This window comes from Phlebotomus papatasi, chromosome 3 (genome assembly GCF_024763615.1).
Source record: "Phlebotomus papatasi isolate M1 chromosome 3, Ppap_2.1, whole genome shotgun sequence".
Taxonomy (NCBI): Eukaryota; Metazoa; Arthropoda; class Insecta; order Diptera; family Psychodidae; genus Phlebotomus; species Phlebotomus papatasi.
The window spans coordinates 38336845-38364480 of record NC_077224.1 but is presented as its reverse complement, the minus strand read 5'-3'; the positions used below and the strand labels follow the sequence as shown (position 1 = coordinate 38364480).

The window sequence follows — 27636 nt, the reverse complement described above, 5'->3', positions numbered from 1 at the left end:
GAAATTATCCAGACTTGGCTGAAACATAATAAACAAGGATAACAATTTCAAATTTGGGATAAAAGGATTATCTGGATTATCAGTCTTGGACCAGCATACTTTTTAAAGCTTTTTCGTGAGCTTAGACTGGCTTGATCGCTTTTATCCAGGTAGCTTTTAAGCATTATCCGTAGGTAATAAAATCTTCAATCACACAAAATGTTTTAGTGCCATTCTGCTCTCTGATTGGTTAGAGCTTGAAAGTATTCTATGCACTAGCCAATCAGTGAACACTTTTAAATTAAAATATTTTATGAAGGGTTATATATATTATACTTGGATAATGCTCACTGGCTAAGCTACGAGGTAAAACTTAAATTTATTATAAAACAATTCTAAAATATTTTCAGTAATATTATTTTTATCCATGTTCTCTAAAAAATTTTCAAATGAATCAAAATTTTGACTAAAAGGAATGGATAATTCCTATTTGAAAATCTAGACTATATAAACGTTATCCGGGATCTTTTAAAAAAAAATGTTCGACTTACCGTAGCTTCGGGTGACTTTGCACTCCTGGTTTTCGTACAGTTTTCTTCAATTCTAGCACTTAAGGATGGTTCAGAGACCTTAAGGGCACTTTAGATGGGCCAAGGATCATCTTTAAGTGCTAGAATTAAAGATAATTTTACGAGAAACAGGGGTGCAATTCACACCTTCATCTACGGTAACTCTGAATTAAAATAGATATATTCCAAAAAGTTTTCGTAAATAATATTTGGTAATGTCAATAAGGATATCAAAATAAAAATTCAATTTTTTTTTAGAACAAAATGTGAAATCGTTCGTTGATCATGAGCGTACCCGAGTGAGTTTAATGGTCGCAACGGTCGCAACGTAAGATTGAAGATGAAATTATTGCTCAAATTTATTTTAACGAATTATCCTGAACATTATTTCAGTGCGTTAAGCTCTTTGTATAAAATAATTGTTAAATTAAATATATGTTTAACAAATATTTTATCCAAAGAGCTTCACGCACTGACATATTATTCAGAATGAAGGATTTTAAAATCTAGCAATGTTTTCTTCTTCATTCTTATTTTTGCGATTATCAGACTCACTCGGTTACGTATATAACCAATCAATGATATCATATTTCATTCAAGGTGAAACCCTAAATTATCGATCTTATATCCTGGCTTCCATTTTATGACCTTTTGTAATTCCTCGTCGTAAGTATTTATCCTGGATGAATTTTGATAAATAAAATTGAAACTGTCAATAAAATTTCTCCAGAAAATTTATCCAGAATCCTGGATAAAGTTATACCTCAATTGTCTTCGAAGGTCAAGATAAAACATCAAAGTTTCTAGTTAAATTAGATGTGAAATCATTGCTAAACATCGTTTTAAATTCGTTTATTCTATCTGACTACTCAAATTAATCGTTCTTATATCCTGACCTCCATTTTATGACCTTTTATAATTCCTCATCGTAAAAATTTATCCTGGATGAATTTTGATAAATAAAATTGAAACTGTTAATAAAATTTCTCTAGAAAACTTATCCAGAATCCTGGATAAAGTTATACCTTAATGTCTTTGAAGCTGTCAAGATAAAACATCAAAGTTTCTGGTTAAATTAGACGTGCAATCATTGCTAAACATCGTTTTAAATTCGTTTATTCTAACTGACTACTCAAATTCATTTAAAGTTTCCTGGATAAAAAAAAATAAATCATTGAACTTTAATGTTTTCTATTTGTAATCTTTTATACTGAAAGCAACTACAAAATTACACTGAAGCTATAATTGATTATTCTGAAGTGATTTGCCAGAATTTTACTTCAAAATTACTTAATATTGATGATCATTTCTGAGTCTACAAAACAAGAGTCTTAACAGAACATGTCTTCATAAATATTATCCAGAATGTTTCATACCTAAAACGTAGCCTTAAATTGCAATATTTCAATTTCAAAATATTTAGTAAGTGAAATTATAGCTTTTTATCCTGGTAGCTTATCTGATATTTCATATATAAGCTGTCAGGATAAAAAGCTAATTTTACTTACTTTTTTTTTTAATCTTAAGCATATATCGTTGCTAACCGGTTATTTTAAAATCTTTTATCCCTTTTATCTTAAATGAAAATTCAAGTTGTTGAAGCTGTCTGGATAAAAGGACTGTAAAATCTTTTATCTTTTAAAATATATTTATTTCTAAACTTTTATCCTAAGTCACACTCCAAATTATCACTGTTCTTGTTCATATTTTGCCTGCCATTTTCTGTGGTTTTCATGTATAAAATTTTCTCACAGGGGTGAAGGATGACGAATTTGTTGTTTTCGAAAAAAAGGAATTGTATTTAACATCATAATTTTAAACCTGGTGTGTGGATGGTGAATTGTTTTTTTTTCATGTAAAAAGAAATCACACATTTTATTGAAAGGATAAAAAATATATTAAAACACAAATATCAAAATTTTGCATTCAGGAACATGATAAAAATATAATCAAAATTGTGTTGTTCGACTTACTAATTTACGAATTATATAAAGAAAAAAAACAATGGATAAATCTTGACTCTAATGATAAAAAGAAAAGATTTATGATAATTATTGAATTTTATTTGGAAGCATCGAAGAAAAGGAAATGAGATAAATGAAATGGATGGGAAAGATTTTTTTTTGGAATCCTTGTGTTCGTTTTTCACCCACCAAATTTGTACTTTTTTGTTTTTTTTAATATTATTTTTTTTTATTTGAAACATCACTGTGAAAAGGTGAAAGCAAAATTGGTTCTTTTTTTGTTTTTTCATTGTGGTTCCGTCATGCTTTAGCTTTTTTTATTTTCAGATGTCAAAATGTTTTGTGAGAAAAGGAATTAAAGTGCAAGAAAGAAAGAAAGAGAAAGAGGATAATGAGGCTAAAAAAAATAAAACAGTAGATGGAAAAAATATTTTTGCAATAACCTTCAATTAAAAAAAAATAAATAGTAGTTTAGAGAGGAATTAAAGAGGAGAAACAATCACATTCATTTCCTTCCAACTCTCCATCGAAAAGATGAAAAGTAACACAAGATAATGATGACGTATTTTTTTTTGAAAAAAAAAATAGATTAACGTGAATGAAATTTTGCTTTTAAAATAGTTATCGATAAATGTTCAATGTTTTATCAGCCTGTAATAATTGAAGAAAAAAATAGTAAAACAAAAATAGAATGGGAAAGTATAGATAGAAAATCTGCTAAAAACAGTGGATAATTTTTTTTAAAAGAGAAGCGAAGTTACTTTTTAAGTAGCTCAGCTGTTTTGACAAAATGAAAGAATTTGTGAAAAAAAATAAAGAAAAATTCGAAATTCGTTTTTAGGAAACTGACGAAGAAAATATTGGAAAAAAATATCAATCGATATCGAAGGTGAAAATAAAATAAAAAAATAGATGGAAAAATGGTGAAAATAAATCAATAGAAATATTAGGTAGACATTTGTTCATGTAGATTTCATTGCAAATACTTAAAAATTTTCAAATAAAAGATAACGTCAGATTACTGAAGGATTTAAGTAAAATCACATTTTATTTGGGAAACGGTCAGAAAAGCAATTTACAATTATATTTCTCAAAATAATTTTAAAAAAAATATTCCAAATTCAAAAAAAATAGAGGTCTGGTTGGGATTGGCTTGGAAGAAACATAACCTTTGATTAATTTAAAAGTAAAAATTTGGGGACTAATTTTCAAATTTTCTATCAGAGTTGAATTTATTTTGCAGTAATTGTAAGTGTTGATGCCTTTGGACATGAATATTTGGTCAGTCATTGGCCCTAAAATTCTGCGATTTCTTGACACAAGAATTTCCTTCGAATTCCTTTGGAGAAACTGAGCAAATTACTCCCGATAGTGAAGCTTCACTCGCGTACAAGTTTATCACAAATCACTGTACTTATTTTATTTTTTTTGCTCATAAATAATAATTAATTAGGAGTGAATAAATTTAATAAGAACAATTTGGTTCAAAAAGCTACTTGTTTAACTGCAATAAAATTGGAATTAATGAGCAATTTTAACATTTTAATTTGCTGAATTCAAATTTAATTGAGCTACCACATTTATGCTATTTTAGCATGGTTAAACATGTTTTAGTGGGCCAAATATTCTGAGTATATATAATATTTCTGAGTTTATATCAAAAAATAAGCGAAAATCTATCAATTCAAATGATTTTTAATGCTAAATAACCCATAGGAACAAATCATCTGAAAATTAAATTGATTTTACAAATTGAAAAAATCCTAGTATGATAGCACGATTAGGGCCCAAATAAACAAGTTGCTCCTAAAGAATATTTGTGGAGCTTAGAATGAAAAATGAACATATCTTGTGCTTTAACCATAGATAGGTAGAATCATTCTGGGGGCAGCAAGCGGACTCCATCCATACACCTTCAGCTCCAGCCTCAGATTCAGCCGTTCCATCCTCCTTGTGTACCATGTTCTCGCCGACTCGCCCGTTGCATCCATTTGGGCCCCTTATGCATCCCCTTTTATGGTTATGCTTTGACTATAGGGACTATAGGATATGTTCATTTTTCATTCTGAGCTCCATATTTAACCTCTAAAATTTTGCAGTAAAGATTTACAGTGGAGTCTCGCTCAATCGGCTCTTTTTGAATGAGGCGAAATATTTTTTCTCTGTTCCTCTTATTTTATCGTGATTCTTTATAATTGAGCGCTATTTGTGGAATTTACAACGACTTTGACGCCAAAATCTCTCGATAAACCGGATGACATTTTAAACCACAAAATTTTAAGCCACAAATACCCAATTGATAGAGAGTTTACTACTGTATCTCAAACTGTTATACACTGAATACTTCGGATCATTGATTAGAGATCCTTTGCATAAATTTAATAAAGTGTTTTTGGCCAAATTTCACAGGCTAAATAAACTCTAGGATTAGCCTGAATCCTTTTGGACCCTTATGCCCCAGACACTGTTACGACTTAAGCCAAGAGACAGCTTAACGTAATTACTCGTATAATCACAATAATGATTTGACTAAATTCTCATCAGTTTCTCACTAACTAAGCCGTTTCTCAGCTTAAGCCGAGAGACGGATTACTCAGAAACTGATGGAAATGTAATTGATCATTATTTTTTTATAATTACATTAAACTATCTCTCGGCTTAAGACGTAAGTGTGTCTAAGGTATTATGTTTTTCTGAGAAATTTACTTCCTTTGCTGAAGAGAAAAGTTCGAAGAAACTCACGAATTTCGAAAAATATAAATGTTTCATTCACTTCTGATTTTTTCCTACATATCATGTGGCAGCTACTTTATACCTAAAACTCGGTTAAATCCGCTAAATCACATTGGAACTGGAATTTCCGAATTGCTTCTAATTCCCATTGATACTCCCATTGATAGTCAGTGGGATGTGAGAAAGGCGCCGTTATTTTGAAAAGAAAATGCATTTTCCTATAAAATTTAATTTGCGAAATTGATGCTATAAAAATTTTAGCTCCATCGCGTTCTCTGATTGGCTTGAAGGCTTTCGAGGTATCAGCCAATCAGAGAACACAATGGAACTAAATTATTTATAGAAAGTAATATTTGAGCATATGTGTACAATGTCTAAGGAAAAATTTAATAGAAAATATAAAATTAATTTTTGGTTCTGCAAAATAGAGCAACACAAAATATTTGCAATGATATCTCATGAAATTCCCAAAACGACATTTTTCAAATAAATAGGCATGAGAAAAAAGGGAGAAAATGTAAAAAAAAGTAGGAAAGCGAATGATAAAAAATTTGTGTGATTTGTTAATTTGAAAAAGAAAAAGAAAAGATGAATAGAAACAAAAAATATTACGAATGTAATCTTAAGTGAAAATACAAGAAATACTTTTCATAAATAAATAGGCAGAAAACAGAGATAAAAAAAAACAACAAAACATTTGTAATAAGAGAAATAAAATGAAAATGATTAACTAAGAAAAAAAAAGAAGAAGAAGGAATGATAGTTTTACAGAATCACAATTAAAAGAGGAAGAATAGATGGTGGAAATATTGAGGGAAAAAGAGGAAAAGAAAAATTAATTTTAATTACCTTGAGAGTACAAATCAACTGAAAATGAGTTATTTGATCTCGCACTTTTTTTTTACAATATTTACTAATTCATTGTAGTGTGAAAAGTTAAATGAAGAAATAAGAATATGAAAAGATAAAAAAAGAAAGATAATCAGAAACATTTTGAGAGGAAACTTTTAGTCTTGCGATTCTCCAGGATGATGCAAAATACTTTGTATGATGATTTTTTTTTGTAAATTATTTATTTCAAAAGAAACTAGGACTATTTTTCAAATTCCGTGTAATAAAAATTTCTATGAGAAATTTTTCTTAATATATATTTTTTTCGTGAAAAAGAGAATCAAAATTAATGCGTTAATTAAACACACACACACACTTTAAGTACACAAAATAAATTGACGAGAAGGATTATAAAATTTACATTTAAAAAGGAATAAAAATCTTTTTTTTTTTAAGTCTATGATGAGAAAAAATTGTTATTTGTATTTATAATTATTGAGATGCAGAACGAATGATAAATGATAAGAAATAATTATATATATGTATGTAATATATACATATATGTAAATTGATAATTATATATTTATAAGATATTATGTTAAAATTAGTAGTTTAATAAATTCTTAAAAATTCTGAAACAAATGACCGTTTTTTATTTGAATTTTATGGTTATTATGGTTCCAATCCCCTCCGTGTGGTTGGTACGATTGAAAAATCACTGACTTTTGAGGAATTTTGTTTGGGGGATTTTGTTGACATAGAGGGAGCTTTCGACAAAATTAATCATAGAATAATCGATATTTCGTTAGGAAAAAAAAGAATAAATAGCACTGTAAGATCCTGGTTGACAGCTCTTTTGAGTAAATAGGTTTGTCAGGGTTACGGTGGCTGAACAAAACGTTTTCGCTTCAGTAAAATGGGGTTGTCCTCAGGGTGGAATCTTGTCACCACTCTTTTGGAGCCTTGCTGTTGAGGAATTGTTAGAGGAGTTAAATGATAAAAAATTCTATACCATATAGGATACGCAGACGATATTGAAATAGTTTTAAGAGGTATTGACTACCACACTATTTGCAATAGGAACAAGCTTTTAGAATCGTGGAACGGTGGTGTAACAACTCGAGATTAAGTGTCAATCCAGAGAAAACCAATTGTAGTCGAGATTTTCCACCTGATAGCGAAATAGAGCCCGGCTGGTGGATTCCCTTCCCTGTTCGCGGCAAATTCATATTTCCCGCCTCTCGCTCCAAGCAAGGCCTTTTACCGGTGGTATAGTTCTGTTGCCCGCCGTGTGGGGGATTGGTTGACAGGAGACACTGTCAGTCAGTCGGTAACATGGCCTGAAAGAGTACAGTTGGGGGCACAGAGCTGGGTCGCTGCCGGGCAATTGGCCGCGATAAGCCTTGGCCTCCTTAAGGAATCTTTCAGGGCAGAAGCCCGGCTACAAGTCAGAAGTGGGATAAGTATCCTCCCACAGGTGTAATAGTGAAAATTTTGTGATTTTCCAGTCGGCGGGAGGACAGCGGCTGATGGCGTCAGTAAGCAGCAAAGATGAGTACAAGAATTTTGCATTGTATTTTATTTCAAACAAGTAGGGAGTTGTTTGGGGGGATTTGAGCAAGGGCTGAGGGATCTCGAGCTCTAGAAAATGGGGGCTCATTGGTTTTCTAGAGGATGATATGAGCTCAAGTCGGAAAGCAGGAGAAATGTAGGGGAAATAATATTTTAGCACATTCAAGACTCACAGCATTTTAGAACAGTTTGAATGTGTTGAAAATTAGATGGCGCTATCAGTAATGCTGTGAAATTGTTTTGACATTTCTGAGAGGGGAAATTAGTGTTTTCATTTGATTTTCCTATTTATGGACAAAATTAGAAAAACTACAATAAAAGAAAGATTGAATCATGATTATAAAAGTGCTGGGAAGATGTTTTGATGTATGCGATTCGTAGAAAGGAGGGTTTTCCACAGTGCGTCTCAGGAAAGTGGTCGTGCGATTGCAGAATGCATGGAGATTTGTCACGCAGAGAATTAGACAACTGGACAGAGGGAATGAAAATTCTACGGACAACGAGATCGCTGGAGAAAAGTGGAGTGAATGATCTCAGGGTGCTCCTTCCTTCAGAGGAAATGAAAGACATGGTGCTGGATTTTGTCAAGAGGAGTAAGTTGCATGACAACAGAGAGAAAATTTCGGGTGCTGGATGGTCTTATAATAGTGCACCATGGGGCCCGGATCGGAGAGGTTGTTGTCAATTTGTGGAGCCTGTGGTTGCTGCTTCGAACCGATGGTATTAGAGAGAAGGATTAAATCAAAGGAAGGTATTCTGGTTCCAAATTTGGTGAAATTCTCTGGTACAGTTGATTAAGGGGAAATACGGCAGAAGACGATGGCATGAAGATATATTCGGGCTCTTGATAATCTTGCAACTAGACAAATGGAAGTTTTCTCTGAGCTGAAGTGATATTTGGAAGTGCAGTTTCCGAAGACCTTTGAGAAATCTCAAATAGATTTGATTTGACTGGGATTCAACAGAAAATGAGGGCAAGGATGAAGAAGAAAGGAAGCCTATGAGGAATTACATATATCACACACATGCAAGGACAAAATGGACGTAAATTAACAAATTTAGTAATAAAGATTCGAATGTTGCTGTGAAGCAAAGGTATAATGTGCGGATTTTCCGGTGAAACTCAGGGAGACGAGATCTGTAGTGAGGCTGGATGAGGCATGAAAGATATACTTGTCGAAGTGGAAATGTGTTCTCAATAAAATATCGTGGTGTCTTATCTAATGTGGAGGAATTATAGACAAGGAAGCAACTTGTGTCCATTTTGAAGGTATTAACAGGAACTTGGAGTGTTTCCGATGGTGGGAGAGGAGCATGTTTTCCGCCAGGACATAAAATCATATCCTGATTTTGGTTAAGAATATTGACGCTAATTTATCGTTCGAGCTGTGAGTGATCTTGCCAATTTGATAAGAACTTAGGTGGAGACTTCTGGCGTCTTGGAATGAGTTGATGTACTATTAAGAATTAATTAATAATTTTGGAATTTGTTGTTACTGACGTTGGAATTGGATTTCTCTGGAAGTGGAAGTTAAATTGATTTTAGTCACCAGAGTCATAGTGTGTCAGATGTTGCACGTCATAAGGAGTTTTGTCATTTCAAGGATTAAGAATTGAATTGGATCAGAGTGTTGGAAGAGGCACTGGTGCTGAACATTTCCAAGTATATTCATCGAATGTTACCATTTCCATTGCCTTAGAAGCAAGAGCAAAGAGAGTTCCAAAAGTGAGAAGGAGATATGAGAAACTGAGTAATGTCCTTAAATGAAACATCTTCATTTGTCGATGGATTGAGAAGGATGCTAACTATTGATGGTAAGAGTTCTTTTAGAACTGGATCTCACGTCTGAATTAGAGCAAAAGGACAGTGGCCCAAGATTATTTCGATTACGTTGGGTAGTTATTATTTTGTCCACCATGGTAACCAGAAACACTGATTCGGAGGATGGTTAATCTTTAAGGATGTAGTGATTGTAGTAGGACTGTTGGACTTGGGGGAGTTGGACGGAGAGGGCCCCCTCCTGACGAGGCATCTTTTGAACCGATGGTTCCAATTAGTGTGCAATTGGGGTGGTGAATCCGAGGGGTGCTATAATGGCTAACTGCAAAGGCATTATATCGGTAGGCTGCGCCGATAGATGGAGCAGTGAGCGCCAATGGATTGTTTCGAAGGCGTATACGAGTCGGCTCTTCAGTTGGACTTCAGTCCTGAAAATGTGGGGACGCATGACTCGCGGCTCTTGGAATGGTTCCAAGGAGGCTTCCCTTCCGGGAGGCTAGCGTGGAAGGGTGCTTCAACTTGTTCCGATGTAGGGGTTGTAATATTCGTGCTACTTGTTGGTTAACACCGGGTAATCGTGGAATCTTGTTATAAAATAAACAGTACTGGAATAATTTAAATAAATTGATCAAAGAAGTTGAATCTCAATAACAAGAAATATTTCCTTCGGAGGTAGTGGCACAAAATAGTTTAGGTTAGTTGGGGGTCGAAGTCAACTTAGTGAGTAAATAAAGTAATGTGCTGTGAATAATGTCACCATTATTGTTCATACTATGGACAAGATTATGAAAAGTCGAGAGCCATCACCTCTTTGCAGATAATTTGGTTCCTTTTGGATGTTCCGGAAAATGCTTAAACGCAAACTTGACCGATTTATAAATGGTTGTGCCTAAACAGATATTAAGGTGAACGTGGAAGTAATGGTGATTTCGTGATGGTCTGTACAATGCATTCTACATGTTAGTGGAGGTGGAGACCCATTAGAAAGGTGGAGAAATTCAAGAATCTCGAGGTATTATTCACGAGTGATTGTAGGATGGACACCGAACTATCGTCGCGAATCGGTTAAGCTTCTGTAGTGATGAGGGAGCTTGGCGGCGGAAGTATAGTGAGGAGGGCCAAGCTTGTTCGGTTGACTAAAGTATCTATTCTCAAGACTGTGTTTATTCCTATTCTCACGTATCGTTATGAGATTTGGGTGACAACCGAAGATTGGTTGAGATGAGGTCCCTCCGGACGACTAAGGGAGCGAGGAAAGTGGCCGTTCGTGGAGAACTGGGAGTCGTAGAGTTCCTTCTTCGAGTTAAGAAATCACGACTTCGATAGTGTGGATGTGGACCTTTTCAGCATATGAATGAAGAGGGATTACCCAGAAAAGCTGCGTGGGCCATTTTTGGGAGGTGTCGATCTCGGGGCGAACCTAGGACGGGGTGGCTGAATCAAGTTCAGGATCTTGCCTGGGAGCGCTTTGGCATTGACCGTGAGCACCTTCCCAATGTGGCGGAGGATTGGCAGGCGTGGGCTACTAATCTGGATGTCCTAAGCCGCCTAGAGATAAGTGGTTGAAAATATGATTTGGTGATGGTATTGAATTAAATATCCAGATTTGAGCTAATAATTCAACATAGCTTGCCATAATTCAACAAAGAAGTAATTCCTCAGAAGATGGTGAATTGGTTGAGAATAGAATGATAATGTTGGTAATGGAACTGGTTAGGAATACTGTTCGAAAGTTATCGTGATCTGAAATAATTTGAGAAAGGATTGATCGAATCAATTTCACGAGTTGAATATTCAAATTTTATTATTGACTCAAAGGGTACCAATTCAAAGATGGATGGATTGGTTAACGGTTGAAGTCAATCCACGGTATCTGAAGTAAAGTAATGTGGTGCTTGCTGATTAATAGAATACATTAACAGTGGGTAATATGGATTACAAATATTCTGAGTTATATTGGGTAACTGTTATTGTATATATATGTTCTTTTCAATTGATCCTGATTTTCTAATACTTTGTAATCGATTATCTTGCAGTTGTTTGAGACATAAGGTACTCCAGATGAAATTGACAAGGGTACAGGTCCAGAGATTTTGATGAAAATGAGGAAGCTGGAGATATATAAGGGGGCATGAATCTCGAAAGGTGTTCAATTCTTACAGGTAGGTAAGAATTGGGGCATGTTGCCTAAAATGGCACACTTCGTATACACTCAGATGGTACGACCAATTCTCACTTATGCGTCAGTCATTTGGTGGCCTAGGGTCAATCTCAAATGCACTATAGACGCCCTTAATAGGCTCCAACAACACGCGTGTCTCGCTATCTGCGGAGCTTCAAGATCTACTCCAACTGCTTCCTTGGGACTGATACTTATCTTAACAGGGGGGTTAATCTTTATAAAAGGGGAGGCAGTTAAAGGAGCTTTAAGATTAGAAAGCGGATGCTTATGGAATCTCAGAGGAACTGTAACTGGACACTCTTGTATTTTAAATCAAATGATACTTAAATATCCTATTCTAGCTATGACTTGTGACTCTACATGTCCTGCAGAATGGAGCAACAACCCCAACATTGTTCTGAGTTGTGAGATCAATTCGATAGACTACCAACTTAATCTTGATCTGGTCGCTAAGTGTAACGTCAAAGTTTTCACGGACGGCTCAGAGAAAGATGAGAAGTCTGGTGCGGGTTTTGTATGGATCAACCGAAATATAGAGGAATATACTAGTCTGGGGCAATTTACAACAGCTTTCACTGCGGAGATCTTTGCTATAGTGTCAGCATTATTTTGCCCTCTGAATCACGGATTGGAAAATATGGACATATGTATTGCATCGGACAGTAAGAGAGCTTTAAGAGCAATTGCAGAGGGATCTACTGATTCATTACTGATAAAAGAAGGAAGGAATTACCTTAAGGAACTGTCAGCACAAAATAGAATTATTCTATTTTGGGTCCCAGGACACGCAAGATATCCTGGGAAATGAGATTGCGGACAGACAATCGAAACTCGGTAGGGAAAGTACTTTCATAGGACCTGAACCTGTAATAGAGGAGTACGCAAGGAAACAAAAAATGATCAATTAAAGAACATTGTTCTTAAGGAACACAAAAAAATATTGGAAAAACACAAATGTCTGCAGATCCACAAAGGCTCTGCTAGAAAATTCAATGGACATTTTTTGCCCAATTATTGGACTTTCCCAGGAAATCAACAAGAACTATCGTTGGATTATTTATAGGACACTGTCTGAATGCCTATCTATTTAAGATGAACCTGGTTGACAGCCGGATATGCAGATGGTGCAAAGCTGCGCATGAATCAGTGGAGCACTTTCTAGGAAATTGTCCAACGCTATCTTCACTTAGACGCGTAATTTTTGGACAAAACACCACAGACTTCAAGGATTTCCAGTTTTATCCGATTGAGTGATGTACTCAATTTTTGGATAGGAGCGTTAAACGAAATAGGGATCAGGGATTAGACATCTAGAATCTAGACATGCAGAGCTACCCGTTCAACATGGCTGCTTCCCATCCCAGGATATTTTCCACAATCTACAATTCCCAGCAACGAAAGTTCCCTCTTTGAACATCGTTCAGCAAACGCGTTCGGAACAGGGTTCGGTCCAATGTAAATGCTTACGGGCTGGGAAAAAGCGAACGCGGTTGAAGCAATAGTTCTCTTGGATGGCCACCACTTTCTGAACATTTGGGAGGCCGCCACCGTCGCGACAAGTCGAACAGGGAACTCTTTCGTTGCTGGGTTCTTAAAAATTCTGAAACAAATGACCGTTTTTGATTTGAATTTTATGGTGTGTGGTTCCAATCCCCTCCGCTGGATGGCGCTGGTGTCAGTTGTCAGTAGCACGTGTTGGTTTTTTGTTTACAAGGAAGAATGTGCTTCAGTTTATCGTGATTTTCCACAAGAATTGCATGTGAAAATGAAGAATAAACCACAGAAACACAAAGCTGAGAATGTATTTAAGGTATTTCCATGGATAAATCCAAGAATTCCCCAAGATTTCATGGTTTTTTTTCAATGTTTTCCACAGCATAAAACCTTCGGTGAGCGAGTGGCAGAAATCGACGTCCGGAAGGCTATCCTCTACCACATAGACTTCCGCTTTGATGAGGATTTGGATGAGAATGAGTCCTATTTTGCATCTGCTGTCACTAAATGGCGTGCCCTCAATCTCACGGATGAGTATGAGGAGTTTCACAGAGGAGTCCGGGAGATACTCACTCTGCCGCAATTGCTGCACAAAAAAGACTTTGTCATCCAGCATTTGCTCAATTGCTTGGCCAAAGCCACTCAATTATCCCTCCAGCCACTGCTGGAGTTTGTGGCAATTCTTGCCAAAGAGCTACAGAGTGATTTCTGTGAAGTTCTCCCTCAGTTCCTGGAGCAACTTCTGAAGCTTCTCCAGAGCACGGATCCGGACATTGTCGAATGGACTCTTATCTGCCTGGCCTATCTTTTTAAGCATCTGAAGAAGCATTTAAAGAAAGACATTGGGATTGTTCTCAATCTCATCCTGCCTATTCTCAAAGAGGACAGAGGGATGAATGCCGGAGAAACCATCCAAACCTTTGCCATTGAGTGTTTTGCCTATGTGGCCAGGGATATCAGGGATAGGGAACACTTTGTCAAGACTGTGCTGGGATTTGTGAAGGAGAACACAGGAGTCTCGGTGAGTTGTTCACGTTTATTATTTCAAGTGATTAGAGGTGTTTCCGGAGGGCTTCACAGCTGCACTGAAGACTTTCTACGTGTCTTACTTGAAGCCCTACATTCCCATGAGGGTGACAGGGAAGTTATTTATTCCCTGATTGATGGAATTATTGAGAGTTTTGACAAAAATATTTCCCTGGACAAAACTCAAGTTCTCTGGAGGGTTTTCATGAAGCATCTCATGAAGCTTCTAGCTCTGAAGGATACCAGCTCAAGTATGAGTTTTTGCATCAAACTTGTGGAGAAGCTAGTATGTGGTTATAGTGAAATTTTCCTGAAAAATCCTCAGGTATTGTGTGAAGTTGCAGTGAAAATGCTAGAAATGGAGAATGAGAATCTCTATTCTCCAATTTCTGGGCTTACAAATGCCCTGCTAACTGGATCAAAGGTTAATTTGCCCATCCATGAAGCGACAAATCTGTCCAGGAAGCTTCTGAGCATGATAGATTTCAGTACAGTTAGGAATTTTGTGCTGAGTACGAAGAATTCTCCTCAGTTTGATTCCCTGATTTTTCCCAATTTCCTTGAGACTTTCTGGAGATTTGGTATCAATGAGGAGAGCTTGGAGCTCTTGGCAACTGTTTTTGAGGTTAAGTGTCCTCTGGCCAAGGCGGGATTGACATTTTCAGAGTGGAAACCCTATGGAATGTCTGGGAAATGTTCAAGAGTGCAGGAAGAAGTTGAGAGAATTCTTCTGTATTCTTCCTTTGAGCAGAAAATCTTCTTCCTGGCACTTTTGATTTGGACACATTTGGCGATTAGGGATAGGGAGGGAGTGGAAGGGAAGCTTCTTGAGGAGATGAAGAGGCTAGAAAATGAAGATTTCAAGAGATATTCTTTGATATTGAGGGTTTTAATTCATGTGAAATGTGACAAAATTGATGCAGTTGACGCTGTTGAGAGAGTTCTGGAATTTAGGGATGTCGAGAAGGTGGAAGTGCTGAGATTTGTCGATCTCAGTGTGACTTCCGTGAAGCTGAGAGACTCCTCAAGGTTAAATATGGGTTTGTTTGAGAAACTCCATGATAAACTCTCCCCAATGCTGTCTTCTCCAATTCATGAGATTCGTCTCTTGGCATCCCATATCCTGGCTCAATTTGATCATCTGGAAGAATTCTCATCAGTTGATACTTTCTTGTTTGACCTGATCTTCTCAGTTGAGAATACAACAGCCTCAATTCAGACATATCGAAGTCAACTTCTGTCCCTGCAGAAACTCTCCGTTGGGACGCTCTACTTTAGAGAATCCCTGGAGAAGCAGGAGATCTTCCAGTGGGATGGTCTGAAGTATCTCCTAGGGGTCCTCTATATCAATTTCAAGTTGCTCTGGGAGCCAACAATTGAGTACATTGCATCGTATGCCCTGAATTCTGATCGAAAGATCTTCTGGAAGATCTACAAGGATCAGCTGGATAGTATTGATGGGAATCTGAGGAGGAGGGCAGAAAAATGTCGGGATTTTATCAATGATATCCTTCCGATGACTCTGAAGGATTCCCCAGAGCAGAAGATCGTGCTAAGAGACAGACCAGATTTTATCAACTATCGAATACTTCTCTGGAGGGCTCTTCCGGGCTTTGGGGATATCCTCAAGGAGAAAAATCGTGATCTTGTGATTCATTTCCTGGATTTCTACGAGAAAGTCTACAAGGTTTATGTTCTTGAGCATTCCCACGGGAAAATTGATGTGAGAGTGAAAAATGATGAGAAAGAGTTGGAATTGAAGGAAGAAGATCCAGAAGAAGATCATGATCCTCAAGTGACAAAAGCCATTCACAAAGAATTGATCACATACCTTCAGGTTTTCACAGCAATGCCCAATCCAAAGTCAATATTCAGGGAGAGTGAGATGCATTCAATATACCTGCATTTGCTCTCCAGTCGCAATCCGGATGTACAGAAAACAGCCCTGGATTGTTTATTTGCCTATAAACCCAAAAATCTCTCAGCTCACAGGGAGACTCTCTACAATTTTGTGGATGAGAAGAAACTCCGGGTAGCTATGGGGAATTTTGTGATTAATCTGGAGCAGAAGGATCAGGAATTGTCAATAGAGGAACATCGGGCAGACGTGATGGATTATCTATTAAGGATACTCCATGGGAAAATGTTTACCAGGCAACAACACCAAAAGGGAGTATCACCTCTGGCCAGGAAAACCATGATTATCCGATATTTGAGTGGATGTTCCCCGGAGGAACTGCACAAGTTTCTAGATATGATTTTCCACACAACTTCAGGACTTCCCATACGGAATCCTGTAGATTTGTCCAGTGTTACCCATCCCAGGCATCTTCAGAGTTCCCTGGCTCTCATTGATCTCATGCTGGGAGAATTTGGTGGTCTCCGGAATGATGAGATTCTAAGGAGACTTTTACATCTTCTCTTGGGATTTTCCGCGGAAATTCAAGGGATTCTAACAGCAATGGATGGAGGAGAGATTCGATATCTTCAACTGTTGAAAAATATCCGGACGGAAGCTGTAAATATGATCAGGAAATTCTTCAATCTCTTCGAAGCCTATCCCTGGCAAGAAGATGAAATTGAAGCTGTTTTTGAGATTTTCATCTGGCCACAGTTGTCTAAACTTCCCATTGAGTGCATTCATTCTCCAACTCCTCTCCTGAAACTCTTCCTGGCCTGGAGTACAAATCCCAGGTACTTTGTTCTTCTGTCAAAAGTTCCTTCTGACAATTCTGCAGATAATCCTCTGAAAACTGTCTTTGAATTGCTAAAAAAGCCCAAGATTAATGTAAAAGTCACAGATGCAGCCTTGGAGATCATTTCAAATCTCCTGACACTTGATCTTGAAGCCCTAGCAGATGAGGAAATTGCAAAAATGGCTCCTGAAATTATTATTAAAAACTCCCGGATTCCTCAATTTGAGACAGAGAGAGAGCTGTCAATTGGAAGGAAATTGATTCTTCCTCATATCGATGACATTATCAGTCGCTTAAAGGTCAAAGTAGGCAATCAGAAGAAGGGAAAAGCCCTGGGAAAGAGGGATCTGTCAATCCTAAGTAGAATCACAGATTTAGTGGAAGATAGAGAAAAATGTGATGTTTTGGTTGGACTTTTGCTGCCGATTCTCACCAAGAAAACCACTAGGATGATCAATGAGTCATCCATGGTACAGATGATTACTTCCCTGACTCACTTGATAGACAAAAGTGATACTCCCGGAAGGCATATCCGAACTCTAGCTCCTCTTTTTGAAGAGATATCTTCCCTAGCATGCCGGAAGCTTCTTTGTGATTTAATTGGGAGGATTTGTGAGAGATCTGGTGATCGGAAAATTGCAGAATTAGTGCAGGAGCTCAATGCACTGAGTAAGAGATGGATTGATCAGCCAGACTTTGACAGAAGACTCACAGCTTTCCGGACAATTGATGAGTTAATTGAGAAGGATGCTGTTGATGCAAATTTGGGCCTTTTGGCGATTTTCCATGCATTTTTCTTCCTTCGGCATGAGAAGGATTTAGCCATGAGGAGTTCCTCTAGTCACTGCCTGAAGAAAATGACCTTGGCATTGGCCAGGAAGTTCTCTGAAAAACCCCATGAACGAAGGTACATATTCGATGGGGTTCTCTTGCCGCAGATCAAACGCTCTCTGAGTGGAAACAACGAAGGATTGAGGACAGAATGTGTAAGGATTCTAGGAGATCTGGCCAGGGATTATCCAGAAGTCCACTATGTTTTTGCCGATTTGCATCCATTGACTGATAAACAGGATAAAGAGGTGGATTTCTTTGAAAATATCATTCATCTGCAGTTACATCGTCAGGGAAGGGCTCTTGGGAGATTTATCAAGAGAGCTCCGGAGATGACAGAACCCAATCCTAAGACTCTCATGGATTTTCTGCTACCCTTGGCCAGTTGCTATCTTGGAAGTGAGAAGCATATTTCGAATAATTCACTCGTAGATGTAGCAGCTGAGGCTGTTTCTGTCATCTGCAGCAAACTTCCATTTCTCCAGTACCAGACAATCTTGAGACTGTACATCCGGAAGTTGAGGACAAGTGTTGAGTATCAAAAGCAGATGGTTAAAGTTGTGATAGCAATTATTGATGCTTTTCACTTTGACTTCTCTGGACAAATGACCACACAGGAAGTTGTCCAGGAAACTGAGGAGACTGATGATGAGGATGATGAAGAACTCAAGGAAGTTAAAAAGGAATCTAGGAAGTTCCTCATGGAGAAGTCTCAAACAAACCCGGAATACAATTTAATGGTAGGATTAATTTCGAGTTTGATTGCAACAATCTCAGAGTTCAGCACAAAAGAGTCCAATCACAAACTCACCAAGGCTCAAAATGCTGCCCAGAAGGAAGAAGAAGATATTCTCAGGGTGCCAATTGCAGTGGCGACCGTTCAGCTTTTGCATAAAGTCTCCAAGGATCTTCTGGATACGCATTTGTCGAAGATTTTCATGAAACTGTGCACTTTTCTGAAATCTCGCCTGAAATCTGTGAGAATTGTGACCAGGGACATGTTGAGGAGGATCATGGTGATCCTAGGACCGGGTTACTTGAAAATCCTTCTGGACTTGCTGACGAGCCTCCTCACGAGAGGATATCAAGTCCATGTACTCGTAGTGACGCTCCATAATATTTTGGATGCACTCAAAGGTAGCTTCCGGGCAGGAGATATCGATGTGAATCTCCAGGGACTCCTAAATGTGTGCCTGGAGAATGTCTTTGGGGAGTCGGCTGAAGAGCGTGAAGTTGATAAAATTGCAGCAAAAACTCCAGAAGCTAAATTTACAAATAAAAGTTTCTTGATCCTCCATATCCTGGCTGCCAATATCAGTGAGAAGTGTCTTCTTGATCTCTTGGTCCCGTTCAAGGATCACCTGGCCAGGAGTCATTCGAAGAAAGTCGTGAATAAAGTTCAAGAGTGCCTGACAAGGATTGTTCGTGGATTGGGTGAGAATAAGAGAATTTCCACAGATTCCTTGATGATTTTCACATTTGGAGTGGTTACTGACAGTATAGATACCCTGAAAATGAAAATGACCAAGAAGGAACTGTCGGAAGTTGATCGTGAGCTACTGAGAAGGAAGCCAAGTGATATTTTTCTGATTGTCGATGAGAAAAGTGTGTCCCGGAGGAATAAAGTTGTAAAGACAAATGTCCAGACGAATACGTACGTTTTAACAGAATTCGGATTGAATCTGTTGCATACGATTCTGAAGAGTGGAAGAGCCGATTCTGATCAATTTGAGAGTTTTCTGAATCCTCTGGTCAGGATCTTCAAGGAGACTCTGGCTGGAGTTCATGTAAGACTATCTACACTCACCCTGAAATGCTTAACTGTTATCTGGACGCGACAGCTCATGAGAGAAGCCATCAAGGGTCAGACGATTGAGGATTTTGTTGGAAAAATCCTGGAGATCCTCAAGAGATATTCCAGCACGGAACTAAGCAAAAATGATGAGAATTTTCATCTCGTGAAGAATACATTCAAAGCCATTATGGCTCTCATGAGATTTGTGGAGGATTTCACAGTTACTGAGGATCAACTCAGGGAGATTCTCTTGCATGTTGACAGAGATCTACATGCCCGACAGGCTATTGCCTTCCCGCTACTGAGGGCAATCCTGGCCAAGAAACTCTATGTCACGGAAATTGAGAAGATCATTGAGTTTGTGGCAGAATTGAGTGTGACTTCCGATGATGAAAGTGTCAGGTAAGAGAATTTTCTCAAGCCCTTTAGTATCTCCTGGAATACATTGGATTATTTTTTGTCAGGGAGGAAGCCAGGCAGATCATCATAACTTACCTGTTGGATTATCCGATGGATGGCTCCAAATTCAAGCAGCATTTGATGTTCTTCCTTTCTCAGTTGACATATTCCGAGTCAACTGGGAGGTCTTCTGTTGTGAAGCTCATTCAGAATCTCGTGAAGAAGCTTTCAAAGGTAAGAAGAATTATATATTTTCTAAAAGGGGAGGATAGGTCTCTTTTACACAGCTCCGTATTTAGGTTAAGTGTGCCAAATTCCGGCCAGCTTGCAATTTCGGCCACCTTTTTTGTTCCTCGAATTTCCATGAATTTTTAGTTTTTACATACTCTAGAGATTATACAATGCAAAAGAATAACAAAAAATGTAGCTTCGACAAACGAGATGACGTAAAAAAGATATTGGAAGAATTCCCGAAGGGCAAGAACTATGAGAATGAAGGTGGCCGAAATAAGGCACCAAAGCTATGTCAACATTTTTATTTATTTTAAAATGTATTAAGAATGATTATAGAGTAAATAAATACGATAAACTGTCTACAACAGTTCAGTAGTAGCAACATTCCTTAAGTAAAAGGAATAAAAAAATAAATTTCTATTAAAGATATTACATTTCAAACTTGAGATTTTAGCGCTTGCATGCAACTTTGTCGAAATTTGGCACACTTACCCTATTCTTAGTTTATGTTTTCAATGCCTGTATTAGAGTCATAATCCTTTTTACACACTTCTCCTTTTTATTTGTACTGATTCACTATGCATTCGATAATTTTGGAAATTTTCGTATGTTTTCGGATATTTTGTGAAATTTTAAAATTGTTTTTACACCTTTAATTTCAAAAAATAGAATTATTGTTGGATGATGAATTTTTTAAAAGACTTTTCAGTTTTTTTCTAAAAATCATATATGATAAATAGTAAAAAAAGGGGTGGCAAATTGTCACAAGCTTTGCAAAGTGCTCGAAGATGCTACCTCAAAATTACTTTCGCATCATTTACCGTTTACCGGTTTTCAACCGATTTTAATCTATTCATATATCACTCAAGAGAGCCCCCAAAATAATTTTGAGAGCAATAGAATTGACTTTCGGACGAAAATTATCACTTATCCGTTCATAACCGGATTTGAACCGTTTTATAAATCACTCAAAACATTTCCCAAAATACACCAAAATACCCAAAATCCTAATTAAATTTAGGATAAAAATGAGTTACTGGTTATGGACCGACTCAGAACCAATTGGAACCAGTTCAGTTTTATCAGAAATTTGAAGACCTTTCCAACGAACCCAAACATCACTCCATTTGGATGAGAAATACGCTTTCTAGAGAGCCTTCCTAACATTTGACCTTGAAAAACCGTTCTTAGGAATGATTCAGGTTTTCGTCTAAGGACGAAATGTCCGCCTGAGTATTCTCTAAAACATAGCCAAAAATGAAAAAAAAATGCACATGTTTTCGAGCAATCTAAAAAAAACATATGGTTTTGTTGGGAATCATTCTAGAATGTTCTGGCATGAGTTACAAGAATACGAACAAACAAAAAATGTAAATACGAGAGAGGTATGTCATTTACGGATATTTAACAGATCTCAAGATCTTTATAAAAAATCCAAATTTAACCAAATCGGTTGAAAAATAGGTCCTCCAAAGAATTTTTCTTCAAAAATTCAAGATGACGATTTTTTAGGTTATAGGTATGTTTGGACTAAAAGCAGACTGGACCACCTCCAAAACATATCCAAAAATAAAAGAAATCGTAGGAGCCGTTTTCGTGAAAAACTAAAAAAACATGGTTTTGGAGAAGGCGGGGTGGCGTAAAGGAAATAAAAATCATAATGATCCTTGGGTTAACTTACCAGGGGTCCTCCGAAGATCGGAAGTTTGTATCTCTTACCGTTTCGTCTCTAGAGGGGTAAGAAGTTTACGGACAGAAAAAATAATATTTAAATAGACACCTAAAAAGATAGGTCATTTATGGGTACTTTACAGATTCATTACCGATTGTGATCGATGCAGACGGTTTGGAAATTTCAAGACCGGTCCAAACAATCCAAAAAATAAATTATGAGAATGATGCATATTTAGGATCTAAAGTCAAGTCAATTTTCGGCAATTGTCTTTTGAAGGAAATTGTCTGCACTGCTGTAGGTAGAAACGTCGAAATTCCATAAAAAATGCAATTTTTGACGAAAATTCCTCCCAATGAGCCCAATCAGAAGTAGATTTTTATTCTCCAATAGTGTCTTGGATAAAAGGTAAATGGAACTCATTTGCACAAAAAGTCGTTGAAGTTCGAAGAGTTCAAATTCAATTTCGAATTTTCATACTAAATTTTCGAACAAGGTGGAGAAAATTTATGAAATATCACACTAAAAAGCTGGCAAAAGAGTTACTCAGTGGTTATGGAGTGATTAAATACTGGGGCAAGAACAGTAAACGTCGTTGTTATGTTTTTTTTCCTTACACAATGTGAAGACCGTCACGTTTTGACACTTGAGCACTTCGAAATTCGAACAGGACCCGTCAAATCATTGTTGTACCTGCCGATTTTACTCGTAGGGTTTTTTGAATTGTAACGGTATATTCTAGTAGATTTAGAGAAATTCTGTAGATTTTCGGCAGAATTTCTGCCTAGAAAATCTGTAGATTTTCGGCAGAAATTCTTCCGAAAATCTGCAGATTCTCGGCAGAATTTCTGCATAGGAAATCTGCATAGTCTCCAATGTCTTAAGAAAAATATTGTTGATTTATCAAGAAACTGTAGAAGTTACAAAGAAAATGGTATGCTGTGCTTAACAAGCATTACCGATTAAACATTTTAGATAACTAAAAAGATGCGAGCAAAAATACTAATTTCTTAAAAATCGCCAATCGAATGATACAAAAACACGAAATTTAGGTCGACACTGTGTTTAAAGTTTTCACTTCACTATTCTCTACTTATAACACGACGTCGCGGAATTCTTTATTTTATATAAACACTGTGATATCACCAAGAATCACTCTATTGAATTTTGCAAACTTCAGTGAAAAATATTCCATATTTTCAGACACAGCTGTCTGAAAAGTCTGGAATGTAGATAAATCTACAGAAAATCGGCAATATATCTACAGAAATTCGTCAGAGTATGCACCAGGATTCGTCAGAAAATCTGCAAAAATTTCTGACGAATTTTGTCCCAAGCCCAAATAATATTCGTAGGAATATCTACAGATTTCTCTGCAGATTTTCAGCAGAAGTGTAGATATTTTCTGCAGAAATCTGAAAGATATCTGACGAAATTGTTTAACGGGAATGTAACTTCCGCCACATTGCGAAAGTATTAAGAAGTAAGAAACTATCTTTTTTGGATCTTCAAATAGATTTTCGAATTTCTCAAGATCTACTTCTGTACGGAAAGAATGTGTAGAGGCCCTAAGTCACGAGTTCGAACACTTCGAAAAGCTTGGGACGCTTTGTCACCCTTTTCATTGAAAGTTTTTTGAAATACCACTTTTAACAAAAAAAATTAAATGACTGAAGACTAGTGTGATATGTATCGATAGAAGTCTCTCCGGTGATGGTCATAAAGTACAAAAAACATAGTTTAGTCGAGTGAGTAGAAGTTTGAATTGTTCAACGAAAAACGACCTTCTATTTTAAATGTAATTTCTAAAATAAACGTACAAATACAAATCCTTGTAGCCACTGAAGAAGGTCCATATCCAGGACCGAAAGCTCTGGACAAGATTGAAGGAGTGTTTTTTTTTTGTGAACTGACTTCAAATCCACTGGTCATCAGCGGAGAGTCCTCTATCGATGACTGAAGACGGCTGGTTGGGAATCGGTATTCTTCTTAAGACCTCTACACATTGGAAGCAATTTTTGTCTAAAATTACTTTTTGAAGAAAATTGATTGCTTTGTTGTAGGTGGAAACGTCAAAATTTTGTCAAAAATGCAATTTTTGATGAAAATTGCTCAAAATGTGTAGACACCTTTACCCTGGGAGTTATGTTTGATTATGGTTATAGAAAAGTTTAAGTTCGATAATAGGATATAAATTTTGTTTTGTGTTTTGTTAAGATGTTGTTTTTCTACTACAGTAGACTCTCGCTAATTTTTCAAGTTTGATTATGATTATCAAATGAAGCAAATATGCTCAAATTTGCCATGGTTTGTCTTAGTTTTGATGTGATTTTGCATTATTAAGGGATATTCCTGAAATTTACAGTATGTAAAATCAATATGTGTATGCAGATGAATAAAAAATCGTTGCATTTCAAATAATTTGACTCCCGAATTTCTCTTTAATTCGGGTGACATATCGGTCCCAAATGCCCGAATTTGAGAGTCTACCTACTGTAATTAGGCTTCGCAATTTTGATTTTGACATTTTGTAATTTTTCATGAAATTTTGTTAATTTCTGAACTTTATGAATCCTAAAACCGAAGATAATTGGTTTATTTTTTATTCTTGTCATTTTTCTTCTACTTCAGTATAAATTTATTTAGAAATAATTGAATTATTCTTATGCAAATTTATTTTTATTATTTTAAATTTTTGACAATATGATGAAAATATCAAAGATCATTTTGTTTTTATTATGCAAATAGGGCATGAAAAATTAATTTCTTCTTTTCAGAAAACACTCAAAATAAATTGTGGTGTTATTTTTTTGGCTCTGGGAGCAAGATTTGTCGAGGATGAACTTCCGGAAGTACGTGAAGAGATTGCAAAGTGCCTCGAAGGTATACTGCGTCGCCTTGATGATGATGCTAGGAGGGAATTGTGGGAGATTGTTGTGGCTCTGTTCAATGAAAAAAAGACGAGTCATATTGAAATGGGATCTGTACTAACTGTCAGATTTATGGTGGCTGAAGGAGAGGCATTTAGGAAGCGATTGGACAATTTATTGCCGTTGATGATTGGGAAGTTGTCAGGGCAGGAAGATGACAATGTTCCTGGGAGATTTGTCAGAGCTCATGTGGAAGATATTGCTGTGGAGAGTGATGAATCAAAGGCTAGGGCTAATGATCATAAACTCATTCAGATTCTCATTGCTCTTGGGAAGATTTTTGGGCAGTTTGAGGATATTCTGAAGGAGGAGAAATTGAATGGAGTTATTGATAGTTTGGCGTTTAAATGTCAGGAGCTTTTGGGGTATGATCATTCCTGGGTGAGGTTGTTTTCAGCCAAAATCTTGGGGAGTATCCTTGGGGTTGTAGATGTGGAGCTTTTGAGGAAACGAATGGTTGATCCGGATGAAGAAAGTGAGCTGTCAAGGGAGTTTCTGTACAGGAATCCTGAGAGTCAAATCAGAGCACTGACTTTAGATCTCTGTGCACAGCTACAGCCGGATCATGTTCAGGATAATATGGTTCAGGAGATTATGAAGATTCTTCTGGAAGTGGCCAAGTTTATCCGATTGATTCCGGTTGTTAAGAAAGAGAAGGATGCTGATGAAGAGGATACAAAGGTGGACAATCGAATTAATTTGCTCTGGATCATACGGAGGCTGAGATATGCAGCAAATGGGGAAGTCACTCAAGCTCCTCATTCCACAGTAATTGTAAGGACTTTGTTTTTGGTGATTTTCAATCAGAAAATTTTGTGAATATCAATTTTTCATTGCAGCGGAAAAATGTTTTTCACTGGATTCAGGGAATTGTTCATATGTTGGATTCTCCAACTATGCGCCTTTTGGCCAGGAGTCTCCTCACTCCTCTTCTGCGGGAGATCCATACAGAGAATCATGATCTCACACTTAATCAAATTGCTACGAAAATCGTGGACAAAATCAAGAACAAGATGAACAATGAGGCAGAGTTTACGGGTCTTGTGAATGAAATTCAGCTGAAGCAGATGCAAAAACGTTCGGAGCGCAAGAAGATTATCGCCATGGAGAAGGTGACAAATCCTGCAAAGGCTGCCAAGAGGAAAGCCAGTGTTCAGGAAAGGAAGAAGCTAGCCAAAAAGCGAAAGATGGATATAATTAAGGGGAAAGTCGCTCCGAAAAGGAGGAAAACCCCAATAAATGCAAATTCTTCGAAGAAGCGAAAAAAGGTAAAATAAAGTCTTGTTAATTATTATTACATGAAGAACAATAAAAAAAAGTTTTATTAAGTGAATTTACACGAAAAAAAAATTATAAAATGCATGTGGTTTTAATTGCTGTTGATGGAAATAAACAGCATTATTTTTCATTGAACTCCAATGTTAAAGTACTTCACGGAATATTCTTTTTCTCTCCTTGTTAAATTATGCACAAATCCTTTTTGTATACATGATTTCATGGAGAATGATTTTTTATTAGGAATTCACGGCACGACTGAGCCAATTCTTTTGTTTTTTTTTTGTTGTTAGTCTTCACATGCAAGAAATTTTATTGTTCAAATGGAATTCTCATTAGGGCTACACACTTGTTGAAGTTGCTAGGAAATCCGCAGGAATTGTTGAATTATTGGCTGAACAATGAACTATAAAATGCCTTTTTGTACACTATTCGGGGGGAGCTTTATGGGATCACGAAGAATTCTTTCTAAACGGGTTTATTACTTATACTGCAGAGAGGAGTTTGCTGAGATTTTTCACCAATTTCATGATTTTTTTCACGATAGAGGAGTGTGGGGTAGTTTCACGGAATTAAACTTTTTTCATGACTCATTTGCTTCAAAGGGGATTCTTGCAGATAATTATTTATTGCCCCAAAAATGCGGAAGGGAATTGTTTGTAATTTGGGACAGTTTGTAATTTTGGACACTTTGAGGGTTAAATTGGACACTAGAAATGAATTGATTAAAATTATGGAATTTTCTTTGAATATTTTATAAATTATGTATTCTATTTAAAAATTTCTTCTTTTTAGATGATATTAACACTAAATTTATACAATTTTGAATATGATTTGAATTGAAATTGTTTTGTTGAAACTTCAGTGTGAGCAGTTCCTTATACGAGCTTCAGACTAGAGACTTATGGCTAAGTAGCGTTTAAGTCATAGAGTCTGAAAAGATCGAGAAAAGTCCTCGTTGAAACGAAGGTTAAGTGCTTTGTTAGTGGCTTATCGATGATGACGCATCCTTAGAGTGACACAGTGCAACATAAAATCAGTCATTACAGAGATAAAAAAAAGAATTATACACGTATTAAGATAATGTTTTATGATGTTTTGAACCAAAAACTGAGATATAAAAAAGCACAACATTAAATTTCTCCACCATACTCGAAAGAGAAATAATTTTATGCATAAACATTTGAGAACGCGCTTTGTTTATGTTTTCGGAAAATTGCATTTGACAGCACGCCGGATTTCAACGTTGTCAGAATCTAGGCATCAAGTCTCAATTTAGGTCTAAAAAAGGCTTTTGGCTCATCCTCAGTCAACAACAAAAGTCATCTTAGTGAGGAACTGGCATTAGTCTCAGGTGTAAAGCCGGCCTACGAGAAAAATGGCAGAACTTTTTATTTACTTCAATCTTATTTAACTGTTGTGAAATGCTAATAATTTCTTATGGTATGTACACTGTACGTTGTTTGTCCATCTCTACGTTTGCATGGCTGTGTGTCCGTACGCCCGGCGCCTAGCACGCCTAGAGCCTAAACGGAGAGCCTAAACGGAGAATCACCGAAGACTGGAAGTTTATATCTCTTACCACTTAAGCTCTAGAAAATGGTAACAAATTGAAAAAAAAAAAAAATATGATTACTGCACTCTCTCTTTGAGTTCGAGTAGTAAAATCCCATT

General features: G+C 36.7%; 1 protein-coding gene across 1 annotated transcript; it reads left to right on the top strand.

Moving 5' to 3' along the window:
- The first annotated feature begins 13301 nt into the window (after positions 1-13301).
- Positions 13302-26020, top strand: LOC129805569 (small subunit processome component 20 homolog). Its single transcript, XM_055853566.1, has 5 exons — positions 13302-13420; positions 13487-19854; positions 19917-20085; positions 24535-25461; positions 25527-26020. Exons 1-5 carry the CDS (start codon positions 13376-13378, stop codon positions 25962-25964), a joined length of 7947 nt encoding a protein of 2648 aa, XP_055709541.1. The 5' UTR covers positions 13302-13375; the 3' UTR covers positions 25965-26020.
- Positions 26021-27636: the final 1616 nt, after the last annotated feature.